The following is a 17,248-nucleotide window of genomic DNA, read 5'->3' on the forward strand; positions in this document are numbered from 1 at the left end:
GTCAACAGCTTGTAGAAGACAGACAACAGGCAGATGGGGTGATAGTTACCAATTTCGTGGATGTCTCCCTTCTTTACAGTAGTACAGTCCTGCTGGTTTTCCATCTGGACCAGAACCTTGCATTCAGATAGATAGTGTGTGTGAAGAGCTGAGACAGTGTATTAATGAATACTGATGGCAGGTTCTTCAGGTGTTCAGGTCTGATCTTGTCAGGGCCGTGTGCTGTTTGCTTCTTTATTGACGAAATGACGTTTCGGAAGGGAGGATGTTGGGAACGAAATATCAATCCTGCGGAAATTGGTATGTGGGCAGGTGGACATGGCTATCGAGGAGATCCGAGTTGAAGTCATGGATAATCTTCTTCATTGCCTTTCTGGAAGATGTGATATATCCATCAGGATGTCGGAGGGTAGTCATCTTGGTCTTGTAGTTAGTGAAAGACAGGCGGGTTTGTGAATTCTTTTCCCAGCTTTTGCCACATCTGCCAGCACTTCTGCTCTTTTCTCTTTGAGGTCTTCCTTTATCGCTTCTCTGCACTGCTTTGGGAGCTCGGATGTTTGCTTGCAGTTTCCTGAGGCTAACGCCAAGCTACATTGGTGATGAGCTCAAGAGTTATCGAAGATAGGAGTCTTTTTGTGGCTATCTCTCAGTGTTCCTTGCACAATCATGGAGGTGCTGAACCAGTCAATCATATTCCTCGTCAATGTTGTCAATGACGGCATCTTCCCATGTTGACGCAATAGTGTCAAAGAGTTCCCAGTTAGTTGTTGTCTCTTCTTAAAATTTGCAGCCCCTTTCCCCTGCTCTGTTAAGTAGAATTTTGCACAAAGAATACGATAGTCTGATTCCATTTGGAATTTTAAAAAATTTTTATTAGTGAAACACCATGAGGTACAGTTGTAGATTTACAAATTTTTGTGCTCTGTTTTCAATTATGCAATCTTCGAGTTCCCATCCCTCCACCAGTGCCCATTTTACACCACCACTGATCCCAGTATCCCTCGCACACCCCTTCCCCTACAACCCACCCTGCCTCTGTGACAGGGCATTCCCTTTTGTTCTCTCTCACCTTTTGGATGCTGTGGTTTGCAAAAGAGGCATTGAGTGGCAATCATGTACGGTCTATAGTCTACTTTCAGAATGCATTTCCCATCCTGGGAGGATCCTCCCAACACCCTTTATTTGGTGCTCCCTTCTCTATCTGAGCTGCCTTTCCCCCTAATATGTGCAGCTGGCCTCCAAGTCATGGAGTGAATCTCCTGGTACTTATCTCAGTTATTCTTGGGTGTTAGTCTCCTATTTTGTTACTTTATGTTCCCCAGATGAATGTAATCTATGTCTTCCCTCTCCTTCTAACTCATTTTGCTTAGCATGATAATTTCCATGTAGTACCACTTGCATGTAAATTTCATGACTTCATCTTTTCTAACAGCTACATAGTACTCCATTGTGTAGATTGACCAGTTTCTTTAACCAGTCATCTGTTCTCGGGCACTCAGTTTTTTTCCAGATTCTGGCTATTGTAAACAGTGCTGCAATGAACAATCAAGTGCAGATGTCACTTCGACTATACTTTTCTGACCCTCTGGGATATATTCCCAAGAGTGGTATTGCTGGGTCAAATGGGAGCTCAATTTCTAATTTTTTGAGAATCGTCCATACGGTTTCCAAAAGGATTGAACCTTTCGGCATACCCACCAGCAGTGAAGGAGGGTTCCTTTCTTGCCACGCCAGCACCAGTTGCTTTTGTTCTTTTGGATGTGGGCCAGTCTCTGTGGTGTGAGATGATATCTCATTGTTGTTTTGATCTGCATCTACCTGATGATTCATGATGTAGAGCATTTTCCCATGTGCCTTCTTGCCATTCAGATTTCTTCTTTGAGAAAGTTTCTGTTCATTTCATTGCCCCATTTTTGGATGGGGTGGATGTTTTCTTCTTGTGGAGTTCAACCAGTACTTTGTATATCCTTGATATCAACCCCCTGTCAGATGTTTATTGAGAGAATATCCTTTCCCATTCCGTAGACTGTCTTTGTATTTTGGTCACTGTTTCTTTTGAGGTGCAGTAGCTTCTTAGTTTAAGATAGTCCCATTTGTCTATCTCTGTTTTCACATGCTTGGCCAGTGGCATGACATCTGTGAAGATACCATTAGCTTCAATATCATGGAGGGTTTTGCCAACTTTGTCTTCAAGGTACTTTATGGATTCTGGTCTGATGTTGAGGTCTTTAATCCATTTTGATCTTACTTTTGTACATGGTATTAGGCAGAGATCTGAGCCCATTTTTTTTGCATGTAGCTCTCCAGTTTTTCCCAACACAATTTGTTAAAGAGGCTTTCTTTGCTCCACTTCACATTTCTTGCTCCCTTGTCAAAAATTAGATGATCAGATGTTTGGCGGGAGATATCTGTATATTCAATCCTGTTCCATTGGTCTGCAGCTCTGCCTTTGTTCCAGTACCATGCTTTTTTAATTTTTTAATCGAGTTTGAAGTTAGTAGAGTTAGTAACTTCAATGCTATTTAATTTTGTAGTAGAGTTTGAAGTTAGGGAGGTTGATTCCTCCCATTTTCTTTTCCCCAAAAATTTCTTTAGCTATTCGTGGGGGCTTATTGTTCCATATGAATTTCAGTAATGTTTGCTCTGTTTCTTTGAAGAATGTCATGGGCATCGTTATAGGGATCACCTTGAATTTGTACAGTGCTTTGTAAAGTATTGCAATTTTGACAATGTTAATTCTCCCGGTTCATGAGCAGGGGATAACTTTCCATTTTCTCGTGTCCTCTTTTATTTTCTGACATAGCGTTTTGTAGTTTTCTTTGTATAGGTCTTTTACTTCCTTAGTTAAGCTGATTCTTAGGTACTTGATTTTCTGGGGCACAATTGTGAACAGGATTTTTTTTCATGTAACTTTCTTCTCTCTCACTATTTGTGTATAGGAAAGCCATGGACTTTTGGGTATTGATTTTATAGCCCGCAACTTTACTATACAAGCCTATTGTTTCTAGGAGTTTCTTGATAGAGGTTTTAGGGTTCTCTAAGTATAGTATTATATCATCTGCAAATAGAGAGAGAGCTTGATTTCTTCGTTTCCTACTTGAATGCCATTAATATCTTTTCCTTGCCTTACCACTAATGCAAGCAAGTACTTCCAGTACTATATTTAACAGCAGTGGAGAGTGTGGGCATCCTTGTCTTGTCTCTGATCTTAGAGGGTGGACTCTCAGTTCCCTTTCCCCATTGAGGATGATGCTTGCTGTAGGCTTGTGGTAGATGGCTTTAAGTATATTGAGGAAAGTCCCCTCTATACCCATTTTGGCAAGGTTTTTTTTTTTTTTTATCATAAATGGGTGCTAGATCTTGTCAAATGCTTTCTCTGCATCTACTGGCATGATCATATGGTTTTTTATCTTTTCTTTTGTTGATATGATATATTGTGTTGATTGATTTCCGAATGTTAAACCATCCTTGCATCCCCGAGATGAATCCCACTTGGTCATGGTGTATCATGTTTTTGATGAGTTTTGGATTCTATTTGCTAATAGTTTGTTGAGGATCTTTGCGTCTGTGTTCATCAGGGATATTGGCCTGTAATTATCTTTCTTTGTGGTATCTCTGTCTGATTTTGGTATCAGGGTGATATTTGCTTCATAAATACTGTTTGGAAGTGTTTTTGATATTTAAATTTCGTGGAAAAGCTTAAAGAGGGTTGGCAATAAGTCCTCTTTAAAAATTTAGAGGAATTCACTAGTGAATCCATCTGGGCCAATCATGAAGGTACTTGGGGAGAATTTTTATTACCGTTTCAATTTCCTTGATGGTGATTCGTCTGTTCAGGTATTTCAGGTCTTCTTGGTTCAGCCTTAGGAGGCTACAGGAATCTAGGAATTTATTCATTTCTTCGAGGTTTTCGTGTTCTGTGGTATAAAGCTTCTCAAAGTACTCCCTGAGGATCCTTTGAATTTCTGTAGTTTCTGTTGTAATGACTTCCTTTTCATGTCTGATTCGGTTTATTTGGGTTTTCTCTCTCTGTTTCTTTTTTGAGCTTTGCTGGAGGCTTATCGATTTTGTTTATTTTCTCGAAGAACCAGCTCTTGGTTTCATTGATCTTTCGGATTGGTTTTTGGGTTTCCATCTCGTTAATCTCTGCTCTGAGTTTTATTATTTCCTTCCTCCTATTCTAAGCTGGAGCAATAGCACAGCGGGCAAGGCATTTGCCTTGCACGTGGCCGACATGGCCGACCTGGGTTCGATTCCTCCGCCCCTCTTGAAGAGCCCAGCAAGCGACTGAGAGTATCTCGCCCCCACGGCGAAGCCTGGCAAGCTCCCTGTGACATATTCAATATGCCAAAAACAGTAACAAGCCTCACAATTTGTTGTAAGATGTTACTGGTGTCCGCTTGAGCAAATTGATGAACAATGGGAGGATAGTGCTTCTTCCTATTCTGATTGGGGTCTTTTTTTGGTCATTCTCAGAGCTCTTAAACTGTGAGTTAAGTTACTTATGTGGGCTCACTCCTCCTTCCTGAGGATTGCTTGTAGAGCCACAAACTTTACTCTTCACAAAGCTTTTGCTGTGTCCCATAAGTTTTGGTAACTCGTGTCCTCATTTTCATTCATTTCCAGGAATCTTTTGATTTTCTTCTAAGCCACTCATTGTCCAAAAGTGATCTGTTTAATTTCCAGGTGTTTGATTTGACTTTCTGTTTGTGTGTGATTTACTTCTAATTTCAGCGCATTATGGTCTGAGAAGATTGTTGATACAGTCTCTATCCTCTTAATTTTATGGAGGTATGTTTTGTGGTTGAGCATGTGGTCTATCTTGGAGAATGTTCTATGCACAATTGAGAAGAAGTTCAGCCTTTTGAGGGTGAAGTGTCCTGTATATATCTACTAAGTCCCTTTCTTCCATTTTTTTTCCTCAGATGAAGTATGTCCTTGCTAAGCTTGAGTCTGGTTGATCTATCAAGAGGTGATAAAGCGGTATTGAAGTCTCCTGTATTTCGTTGCTATCACCCTCTTTCTCCAAGTTGTTGTTTTAAGTACTTTGTTTGTCCCTTATTAGGTTCATATACATTTAGTATTGTAAGTATTTCCTGTTTTATAGATCCCTTGATCAATGAGAATTGGCCTCCACAGTCTCTTGTGACCTTCCTCAGTCTGAAATCAATATTGTCTGACACTAGGATGGCTACCCCAGCTTTATTATGAGAGTTGTTTTCCTGTAGGATTGTTTTCCAGCCTTTGACTCTGAGTCTGTGTTTGCTTTGACTATTGAGATGTGTCTCTTGCAGGCAGCAGAATGTTGGGTTCAATTTTCTAATCCATCCTGCTACTCTGTGTCTTTTAATTGGTGTGTTTAGCCCATTGACGTTGAGAGATTATTGTTATGGGGGTTTGTCCCATTTTTCTGTTGAAATTTGGTGTATTTGAGAGGCCAGTCTTGTCTTAAAGTAGTCCATTTAATTGTTCTTGTAATCCTGGTTTTGAGACTATGAAGTTCCTGAGCTGTTGTTTATCTGTGAAACTATGTGTTGTTCCTTCTGTTATGAATGAGAGTCTCGCTGAGTAAAGTATTTTTGGTGAGACATTTATTTCATTGAATTTTTTCACTATATCCCACCACTGTTTTCAGGCCATGAGGGTTTCATCAGACAAATCAACTGTGAATATTAAGGATGTTCCTTTATAAGAAATTTCTTTCTTTGATCTAGGTGCTTTCAGAATATTGTCTCTATCTAAGGTTTTGGTCATTTTGATCAGGATGTGTCTTGGGGTATTTTTATTTGGATTTATTCTAGCTGGTACCCTTCTGGACTCCTGAATGTGGTCACATGTTTTCTTCAGCTCTGGAAACATCGTAGCAATGATGTCTTTGGCAGTTTCTTCTTCATCAGGATTTTCTTTCTGTCCCTCTGGGACTCCAATAATTCTTATGTTACTCCTCTTGGCTTCATCACGATCTTCTCTTGCCTTCTGTTCTTGAATTGTGAATCTCTTTTCCATTTTCTGCCCTTTCTGGAGAGTCTCTGGACTTCATCTTCGAGCTCACTGATTCTGTCCTCAGCAGCTGTTACTCTGCTGCTGAGTCCTTCCACTGAATTTTTCAATTCGCCTACCAAGTTTTTCAGGTCTGACATTTCCGTTTCTAATTTTGTTTGCATTTTCCTCATTTCTATCTTCAAATTCTCTTGTCTTTTATTGGTATTGCTTTCCATTGTTTCTTTTAGCTCCCTAAGCATCCTCAGTAGCTCTCTTCTAAATTCCTTGTCAGAGGGGTTGTCTAGCACTTCATTGCTATTGGTGTCTTCTGGGCTAGCCTCTTCAATAAGTAAGCTTGGTGAACTTCTGCGTTGCTTTATCATTGTTATCTGTGTGGTTTAGATCTTCACACTCACTGTTACTATTCTGTTTGAGATGCAGAATGAATTGAGATGGGCTTAAAGAATTATTGGCTAATGTGTTTCTGGTGTTTAAGCTAACCTAGTGAAAATTCCGTCTAAGAGGGTAACTTGTGGTTCCTATGGGATATGTAGGGGGAGAATAACTCATGGCCGTGGCACCGGGAATGGGTCTTGCTGCCAGGTGGGTACCTGGATGAATGAGAAGAGGCTTCCCAGAATGGTTCAGCTTTGCTTTCGTGTGCTGTGACTCAATTCCCATCCCCCACAGACAAAGGGTGAAAACCAGCCGTTCTCAGGGGATCTACTTGGACACGCAGCCCCAGGAAGGGGCCCTGTCTCCCGGCAGGTACCTGGATGAATGATCTTATCCCATTGGAATTTTGGTACAACAGTGACATCAGTAAGGCAAGACTGTAAATTGTATATGATGTGTTTAATTTCGTTGTGGAACCATCCACCAGGAGACTCCCATGTCCAACGTTTATATTCGGCCTTCTGGAGTTGTGAGTTATCATGGATGGTCTTGGTCAACATGATGAACTCAGACAGTCTCTCACCCTGTTTGTTCCATTCTAGGCCAGGGGTCCCGATGTGGAGTTCTTCGGCTGATCTTCTAGGTCCAATCTTGGCATAAAAATCTCTGACAATGATCTTGTAGAAGGTGTGGTCTTCTTTATAGAACTTCTCCAGCTCCATGTAGAACTTATCATTTTCTCCTTCATCATAATTGGATGCTGGTGTGTAGACAACAAAGATAGAAAGTGCCGGCAGTGAGCCACATCTATTCAAGTGTAATCGTCCGATTTGGGTTATAGGCATTCGAATGAATCAATATTTATGGCCAAGTTTGTGCTGACAAGGATACTGACACCACCGACGCCTCTTTTGTCGCATGTTCCGAGGAACAGTTTTTCCCCAGTGTCGAAAACGGCGTGAGGTGATTGATGCCTTCTCGTCTCAGTCAGACCAATGATGTTGTACTTGATCTTTTGCGCTTGCACCTCAATGGATGCATCCAATGCCAGTGTATGTGCATTGAAAACACAGACAGTCATTTTTGTCCTTCTTCATTTTGGTAGCCTAGTTCGGCCATGAGATTTTATCAGCCTCTCCTTTCTCATCCTTCTTAACACTGCCATATTGGTGGCTCTTTCAGGGTCAGAGGAATGAGACCTATTGTATTTACTGTTTTTGGCATATCGAATATACCACGTATAGCTTGCCAGGCTCTGCCTTGTGGGTAGGATACTCTCCATAACTTGCCAGGTTCTCCGATAGGGATAGAGGCTTTTTGGCAGCCTCTAATCATCCTTGCAGGTGTTACAATGGTTCAAACCATAATTAAACCTCATCAGATATGGTGCTGTAAACTTGTATTAAGTGTTTTATGATGTGTCGGTGGTGGCAGTTCTTTGGTGGATGCGCACCCATGGAAAAGGGTTGTGGAGTGGGTGGCGGACATCAGTGGGGCCTCTCGTGGCCTCGGCCATCCTCTCATCATCTTGGATCCTGGCATGTGGCCTGTGGAGGCGGCGTCCGCCATGAGCATAAGGAAATGGAAGATAAAGTCACTAGTTCAGAGAAAGGTGAATAAGCAAAATTAAAAGCAAGATATGCTCATCTAGGACAAAAGCCTGGAGGTTCTGTTTTCTTAAGGAAACGACTACAAAAAGGGCAAAAATATTTTGATTCTGGGGATTATAACATGGCTAAGGCAAAAATGAAGAACAAGCAACTTCCTGCTGCTGCAACCCCAGATAAGGTAGAGGTCACTGGTGATCACATCCCCACTCCACAGGATTGGTCTGTAATACTCTCTTTTTTTGGTATCTCTCTCTGCTTTTGGTATGAGGGTAATATTTGCCTCATAGAAACTGTTTGGAAGTGTTTTGTTTCTGTTCTTTCAATTTATTGGGAAAGCTTGAACAGGATTGGGAGTAGGTCCTCTTTGAATGTTTGGAAGAATTTACTAGTGAATCCATCTGGGCCAGAGCTTTTGTTTTTCTGGGAGACTTTTCATTACTATTTCAATTTCCTTGGTAGTGATAGGTCTGTTCAGGTATTTCAAGTCACCTTGGGTCAGCTTTGGGAGATTTTAGGAATCCAGGAATTTATCCATGTCTTCGAGGTTTTCTAGTTTTGTAGCATAATGCTTTTCAAAGTAATCTCTGTTTATCCTTTGAATTTCTGTGCGTTCTGTTGTGATGGGTTTCCATGTCATTAATTTCTGATCTGTTTTATTATTTCTTTCCTCCTGTCTGGTTTGGGCTACTTTTGTTGGTCATTTTCCAAGTTCTTAAGCTGTGAGGTTAGATTGTTTACGGTGGCTCAATCTTCCTTCCTGAGGAATTCTTGCAGAGCTATAAACTTTCCTCTCAACACTGCTTTTGCTGTGTCCCATAAGTTCTGGTAACTTGTGTCTTCATTTTTGTTCCTTTCCAAGAATCTTTTGATTTCCTCTTTGATTTTCTTTCTAAACCACTCATTTTATTCAGTAGTGAACTGATTAATATCCAGGTGTTTGGTTTGAATTTCTGTTTCTGGGTGTGATTTATTTCTATTTTCAGTGCATCAGAATCTGAAAAGATTGTTGATAGAATTTCCAACCTCTTAATTTTATGGAGGTGTGTTTTGTGGCCTAGTGTGTGGTCTATCTTAGAGAATGTCCCATGTGCACTTGAGAATAATATGTATTCAGCTTTTTTGTTGGTGAAATGTCCATATATGTCTACTAGAGCCCTGTCTTCATTTATTCCTTCAGATAAAGTATATCCTTGCTGAGCTTGAGTCTTGTTGATCTATCGAGAGGTGATAAAGCAGTTTTGAAGTCTCCCACTATTATTGTGTTTCTGTCAATGTCTTTCTTCAAGTCTAGAGGAGTCATTTTAAGTGTTTTGCTGGTTCCTCATTAGGTGCGTATAAATTTAGGAGAGTGAGTTCTTCCTGGTGTAGAGATCCTTTGATCACTGAGAAATGACCTTCACTGTCTCTTGTAACCTTCTTCAATCTGAAGTCTATGTGGTTTGATATTAGTATGTCCACTTCCTGCTTTTTTGAGGGAGCTGTTTGCTTGTAGGATTGGGTCTGTTTGTTCTTTCTGTTCAGTGTGTTTCTTTCAGGCAACAGAGTGTTGGGTTCAGTTTTCAGATCCATTCTATCACTCTGTCTTTTAATCGGTGCATTTAGCCCATTGACATCGAGAGAGATTATTGTTATGGGTCTTTTTTCCCATCTTTCTGCCAAAGTTTGGTGTATTTGGGGGGCTTACTTGTCTTAAAGTAGTTTGTTTAGTTGCTCTTTTAGCCATGGTTTTGAATATATGAAGTTTCTGATTTGTTGTTTGTCTGTGAAGCTGTGCATTGTTCCTTTTAATACGAATGAGAGTCTGGCTGGGTAAAGTATTCTAGGTGAGTCGTTTATTTCATTGGGTTTATTCACTATATTCCACAACCTTTGGGCCCTTAGGGTTTCATTAGATAGGTCTGCTGTGAATCTTAAGGATGCTCCCTTATAAGAAATTTCTTTCTTTGGTCTTGCTATTTTCAGAATTTTATCTCTGACTATGGTTTTCATCATTCTAATCAGGATACGTCTTGGAGTATTTTTATTTGGATTTCTTTTAGCTGGAACCCTTCTGCCTCCTGAAGACAAGCAGTCTTCAGCTCTGGGAATGTCTTAGCAATGATGTCTTTGACAGTTTATTTTTCGTCAGGGTTTTCTTCTTGTGCCTCTGGGACTCCAGTAATTCTTGTTATTCCTCTTGGCTTCATCCAGATTTTCTCTTGACATTTGTTGGTTTATTTTGAGTTTCTTTTCCAATTTCTTCTGTTGTCTGGAGAGTCTCTGCACCTCATCTTGGAGCTCACTGATTCTATCCTTAGCATATGTTACTCTGTTGCTGAGACCTTCCACTGAGTTTTTCATTTCACCTGCTAAGTTTTTTAGGTCTGTCATTTCTGCTTGTATTTTTGTTTGCATTTTTCTCATCTCCGCTTTCACTTCCTCTTGTACTTAATCAGCAGTGTGTTCCATTTCTCCTTTGAGCTCCTTATACATACTTAAAAGTTCTATTTTAAATTCCTTATCTGATAAGTTATAGAGTTCATTGCTGCTGTTTGATTCATCTGGTCTAACAACTTCATTAGGCTTGGTGAGTTTTGGTGTTGTTTTACCATAGTGATCTTTGTGTTTTGTAGTTTTATCTCCTGTTGCCATATGTTATGGCCCCTGCAATTAGGCTATCTTTGTGAGTTGCCGTGGCTGATTGATAGGTATGTGTGAAACCTGGGATAACTAGTGCGTCAAATGTGGTGTGCAGAGAAAATAAGTGCATTAGTGTCTATGCAGTTTTGTGGTTCGGGGTTTACAAGGTATTCTGGATAAATAGATGCAAGAGCAATGATAGGGGTCCACACACCTGGTCGGGGAATTATTGTTGTGGTGCTGGAGAGGTGGAGGCTGGGGGCAGGATGCAGGCGCTCAGGATGCTGGGAGGAGTTCAAGTCCAGGTGCCAAGCTGGGGTGCAGGCTCGGGGAGTGGCTCACCAGCCAGGGAAGTTGACATACCTGGTCGAGGAAGTTGGTGGACAGGAGAAGGCACATTTTATTACATCAGATGGCAAATGAACTTGGGTTGACATCCCAACATTAAATTATTTGCTTAATTCAATTAAACAATTATACAGTATCTAAACTTGTATTTAGAAATATAAGAGAACTGATAAGTTAAATTAACAATGCTGAAATTTTAAGAAGACTATTCATTGATTATTTTTGTATTTTTTGTATATTTTGTATTTTTGTATTTATTGTATTTTTTTCTGTAGCCTGCCAGATTATCCAAAGTAAGAAAGTAACCTGCCCACACGGCAGAGTCTGGCAAACTCCCCGTGGCATACCCAATATGTCAAATACCAGTAACAATAATGGGGCTCATTCTCCTAACCCTGAAAGAGTCTTGAATATGGCACTTTTTAAAATCTCAGGGCTAGGATGAAGGAGACATTACTGGTGCCTGCTTGAGGCAATCGACAAATAACAGAATGATCATGATCGTGATTTTTTTCTGTAGTTAAAAAAATACTGCAGCTGAGCCCCTTCCTGTTTGCCCGCCCCCAAAGCTGCTCCGCCGGTCTCCTCCCCATCCAGGTCGGTCGTCCCGCCAGTATCCGAATCCGGGACTTGGTTTTTGCCCTGCAAGGGCCCAGGCGTCCTCTCGGACCCTGGAACAAAAGCGGACCTGAGCCCCTTGCTGCTCACCCGCCCCCAACGCTGCTCCACCGGTCTCCTCCTCAAACCAGCCTTCACCCCTCAAACACATACCTGGTTCCAGTGGGGGCGGGGCATCTTCAGAAGGGGCATGGCTTCTGTCAAAGTGGGTGTGGCTTAATTTTAGGCTGGCGACCGGTAACGTGGCCACAGGTAGTTTAGTCATACCAAGAAATCTACTCCCCACACCTACACACCAACATGAAGAAACAACACAAATCCCCACCACATGGAGAGGACAATGTAAAGAGTCCAGAAGCCTCAGTAGGTGCCTTTCACCTAAGGGACCTCTCTGACAAAGAATTCAGATATGAAGTCATGAGGATGTTCAATGAACTCAATGAAACAGTGAGACAGATATCCAGTAAATTGAAAGAAGACATGAAAGAAACAATGGATCGCACAATCAACAAAATACAGGAAGAAATGAGAGTAGAAATTGGAAAGCTATGCACAGAAATGTCACGAATCATAGATTCCATAGATGAAATAAAAAACTCAGTCTGTGCCCTCAAAAGTAGAATGACCACAGCTAAAGAAAGAATCAGTGAGCTGGAAGATCAGCTGCATCAAGTCAACAGGCAACAACAAACAATGTCGAGAGACCTAAAAATAGCTCAAGAGTGAATAAGAGTCCTAGGAGGTGATTCCAAGAGGAACAACATTAGAATCATAGGAGTCCCAGAAGGTCAGAGAAACAATCTCAATGAAAAAGCTATGGTCAAACAAATCATTGCTGAAAAATCCCCAGAATTCGACAATGCAGCCATTCAGATTCAAGGAGCCCAAAGGGTGCCAGCTAAAAGAGACCCTAACAAAAACACTCCAAGACATATCATAGTTAGAATGATGGATGCCACCGATAGAGACACAATACTGCAAGCAGCAAGATCAAAGAAGGAAATCACATACAAAGGAGCACCCCTTAAATTCACAGCAGACCTATCAGAGGAAACCCTCCAAGCCCGAAAGTAATGGTGGGATATAGTGAAAAAACTCACTGAAATGAATGCTTCACCAAGAATACTCTATTCGGCTAAACTCTCACTCAAACTCGAAGGAACGGTACACTATTTTCTAGATAAACAGCAGCTCAGGAACTTCATAGATTCAAAACCAAACCTAGAACAAGGGATAAAGGGGTTACTATAAGATAAGACAATCCCTACAAGCACAACAGACCCTTACAGAAAGATGACACAAAACCCCATAACAATAATCTCTCTCAACATCAATGGTCTAAATTAACGAATTAAGAGACACAGACTGGCAAAACAGATTCAGAGACAGAATCCAGCAGTCTGCTGCCTACAAAAAACTCATCTCAACAGTCAGAGCAAACATAGACTCAAAGTCAAAGGATGGAAAACAATCCTGCAAGCAAACAGCTTCTTCAACAAAGCTGGGGTGGCCATACTAGTATCCGACAATATCAATTTCAGGTTGAAAAAGATTAGAAGGGACAGTGAAGGCCATTTTCTCTTCATCAAGGGATACGTACAACAGGAAGAAATCACACTCTTAAATGTATACGCACCTAATGAAGGAACAGCTAAATATTTAAAACAACTACTAACAAATTTTAAGGAGGACATTGCTAACAACACAATAGTAGCCAGTAACACAACATCACCTTATCACCTCTGGATAGATCAACAAGACCGAAACTCAACAAGGAAACATTGGCTTTGAAAGAAGAAATAGAAGAGAAAGGACTTATAGACCTATACAGAGCTTTACATCCTCAAAAGAAAGAATACACTTTCTTCTCCAGTGCTTATGGAACATTTTCCAAAATAGACCACGAGCTAGGGCACAAAACATACCTGAATAGAATCAGGAAGATAGAAATAGTATGAACCATCTTTTCAGACCACGATGCACTGAGGATAGAAGTGAATCATACACAGACACGGAGAACCAAATCAAACACCTGGAAATTAAACAACTCAATGCTGAACAACGAGTGGGTCACGAACGAAGTCAAGGACGAAATCAAAAGATATCTGGAAACAAATGAGCATGAAGACACGAGCTACCAGAACTTATGGGATGTAGTGAAAGCCATATTAAGGGGAAAATTTATAACTCTACAAGCATTTCTCAGGACGGAAGAAAGGATGCACTTAAACAACTTGACTTCACAATCACGACGTTAGAAAAGGATCAACAGAAAGAGCCCAAATCAGGCAGAAGGAAAGAGATCATAAAATTTAGAGCAGAAATCAATGACATGGAAACCAAAGAAACAATCCGAAAGATCAATGAAACCAAAAGCTGGTTCTTCGAGAAAATAAACAAGATAGATAAACCACTAGCAACACTCACAAAGAAAGAGAGACAGAGAGAGAGAACCCTAATAAACCGAATCAGAAATGAGAAGGGGGCTATCACAACAGAAACCAAAGAAATCCAAAAGGTCATCAGCGACTACTTTGAAAGTCTGTATGCCACGAAACAAGAGAACCTAGAAGAAATGGATAAAATCCTGGATTCCTATCAGCTCTCAAAGCTGAATCAAGAAGATCTAGAGTACCTGAATAAACTGATTAACATCAAGGAAATTGAAACTGTAATCAAATATCTTCCCAAAAACAAAAGCCCAGGTCCAGATGGATTCACTAGGGAATTTTTCCAAACATTAAAAAAGGACCTACTGCCAGTCCTTCTCAAGCTTTTCCAGGAAATTGAAAAAACAGAAACTCTCCCAAACAGTTTCTATGAAGCCCGTATCTCTCTAATGCCAAAGGGAAACAAAGACACCACAAGAAAAGAAAACTACAGGCTTATATCGCTGATGAATATGGATGCAAATATTCTCAACAAAATACTAGCAAATAGAATTCAACAACTCATCAAAAATATCATACACCATGACCAAGGGGGATTCATCCCGGGGATGCAAGGATGGTTTAACATTTGAAAATCAATCAACATGATCCATCATATCAACAAAAGAAAAGATAAAAACCATATGGTCTTATCAATAGATGCAGAGAAAGCATTTGACAAGATCCAGCACCCGTTAATGATGAAAACCCTCGCCAAAATGGGGATAGAGGGGACTTTCCTCAATATAGTTAAAACCATCTACCACAAGCCTACAGCAATCATCATCCTCAATGGGGAAAAACTTAGAGCCTTCCCCCTAAGATCAGGGATGATACAAGGATGCCTACTCTCTCCACTACTGTTCAATATAGTACTGGAAGTACTTGCAATAGAGATTAGGCAAGAAAAAGATATGAAGTGCATCCAGGTAGGAAAGGAAGAAATCAAACTCTAACTATTCGCAGATGATATGATACTATACTTAGAGAACCCTAAAACCTCTACCAAGAAACTCCTAGAAACAATAGACTTGTATAGTAAAGTGGCAGGCTATACAATCAATTCCCGAAAGTCCATGGCTTTCCTGTACACAAACAGTGAGAGAGAAAAAAGCGACATGAAAAAAACAATCCCGTTCACAATTGTGCCCCAGAAAAATCAAATACCTAGAAATCAGCTTAACTAAGCAAGTAAAGGACCTGTACAAAAGAAAACTACAAAACGCTACTTCAGGAAATAAAAGAGGACACCAGGAAATGGAAAAATATCCCTTGTTCGTGGGTTGGGAGAATTAACATTGTCAAAATGGCAATACTTTCCAAAGCACTGTACAAATTCAATCCAATCCCTATTACGATGCCCATGACATTCTTCAAAGAAACGGAGCAAACACTCCTGAAATTTATATGGAACAATAAACCCCCACGAATAGCTAAAGCAATTCTGGGGAAAAAGAAAATGGCAGGAATCAACCTCCCTAACTTCAAACTCTACTAATAATAATTAAAACAGCATGGTACTGGAACAAAGGCAGAGCTGCAGACCAGTGGAACAGGGTCAAATATACTGACATCTCCCCCCATGCATATGATCATCTAATCTTCGATAAGGGGGCAAGAAATGTGAAGTGGAGCAAGGAAAGCCTCTTTAAGAAATTATGCTGGCAAAACTGGACAGCTACATGCAAAAAAGTGGGCTCAGATCTGTCCCTAACACCAAGTACAAAAGTAAGATCAAAATGGATCAACGACCTCAACATCAGACCAGAATCCATAAGGTATATTAAAGACAAAGTTGGCAAAACCCTCTATGACATTGAAGCTAATGGTATCTTCAAAGATGTCACACCACTGGCCAAGCATGTGAAAACATAGATGGACAAATGGGACTATCTTCAACTAAGAAGCCCTCTGCACCTCCAAAGAAACAGTGAGCAAAATACAAAGACAGTCTACAGAATGGGAAAGGATATTCTCCGGATACACATCTGACAAGGGGTTGATATCAAAGATATACAAAGTACTGGTTCAACTCCACAAGAAGAAAACATCCAACCCCATCAAAAAATGGGGTGACGAAATGAACAGAAACTTTCTCAAAGAAGAAAACTGAATGGCTAAAAGGCACATAAGAAAATGTTCTACATCGTTATAAACACTGGAGAGATAGTACAGGGGTTAAAACATTTGACATTTTCCTTGCACATAGCTGACTACAGTTTGATCCTGGCACCACATATGGTCCCCTGAGCCGCACCAGGATTGATCCATGAGCATGGAGTCAGGAGTAATTCTGGTGTGACCCAATTCTCCCCACCACCAATAAAATTTAACAAACACCAAACAATAAAAGGAAATTACTTCAACATAATAATAAAGTAAGGTAAAGGCCCTCCCGTTGATCGTCGATTTGCTCGAGCGGGCCCAGTAACGTCTCCATTGGAGACTTTGTTGTTACTGTGTCTGGCATATCGAATAATCTCGGTGGCTTGCTGGGCTCTCCGAGAGGGGTGGAGGAATCAAACTCGGGTCGGCCATGTTGGACGCTTGTAAGGCGAACGCCCTACCCGCTGTGCTAACATAATAATATTGTTTGCAAAAATCTCACAGCTAACATCATACTCAAAGGTGAAAAAACTGAAAGCCCTTTCCCTAGGAAATCAACCCTTGATGCTATTGTTTAACATAGTACTACAAGGGTTAGCAAGAAAAAAAAAGATAAATCAAAATTGTGAACTGGAAAGTGTGTAATCACAAAATAAAAAGGGCCCTCTTTTCTCCATGTGCATCAGGTGATTAGGCCATTTTCCCATCCCAGATGGTGAAGGCGATGGATAAAAGAAGGAGAAAATGAGACCCAGGCTGGTTGGTGATGAATTGCCATTTATTCTTCCTCTGCTTCCTTCCAGTCTCATGAACTGCCCATATCTTCCTCCTCAGCCCACTTCCAGGGCTTAGTTATTCCTTCTTTCAAAGATTGGAGGCAGCAATTACACATAGGTGAAGTAGCACAATCAACATATGTAAAGGTCTTTCCTTCTGAGGAAGCTCTTCTGAGATAAGACAAAGATCTCCTACAGCCAGGAGATCTGCTCAAGGGCCAAATACCATCTAGGGGTGTGTTTCTCTTTTCTTTGGTCCAACAACCATTTACATATTCATCTTAATTCTACTTCTTAATATTATTCTTTTTGTATGGACACATTAAGACATATATTAATCTTGTAGGGTGTCTTTCCTGGAGAC

At 40.6% G+C, this 17,248-nt stretch overlaps 1 protein-coding gene across 1 annotated transcript in view; it reads left to right on the forward strand.

The window, feature by feature from the left end:
- Positions 1 to 245: 245 nt before the first annotated feature.
- The window catches only part of LOC130031013 (selection and upkeep of intraepithelial T-cells protein 1-like), a 53,193-nt gene continuing 36,190 nt past the window's right edge, over positions 246 to 17,248 (forward strand). Inside the window, exons 1-2 of the mRNA XM_056122225.1 lie at positions 246 to 300; positions 11,476 to 11,778. Of these exons, the coding sequence (XP_055978200.1) occupies positions 246 to 300; positions 11,476 to 11,778 (358 nt within the window). The remainder of the gene's footprint in view (positions 301 to 11,475; positions 11,779 to 17,248) is intronic.

The sequence above is a fragment of the Sorex fumeus genome, unplaced genomic scaffold, assembly GCF_029834395.1.
Source record: "Sorex fumeus unplaced genomic scaffold, SorFum_2.1 ptg000045l, whole genome shotgun sequence".
NCBI lineage: Eukaryota > Metazoa > Chordata > Mammalia > Eulipotyphla > Soricidae > Sorex > Sorex fumeus.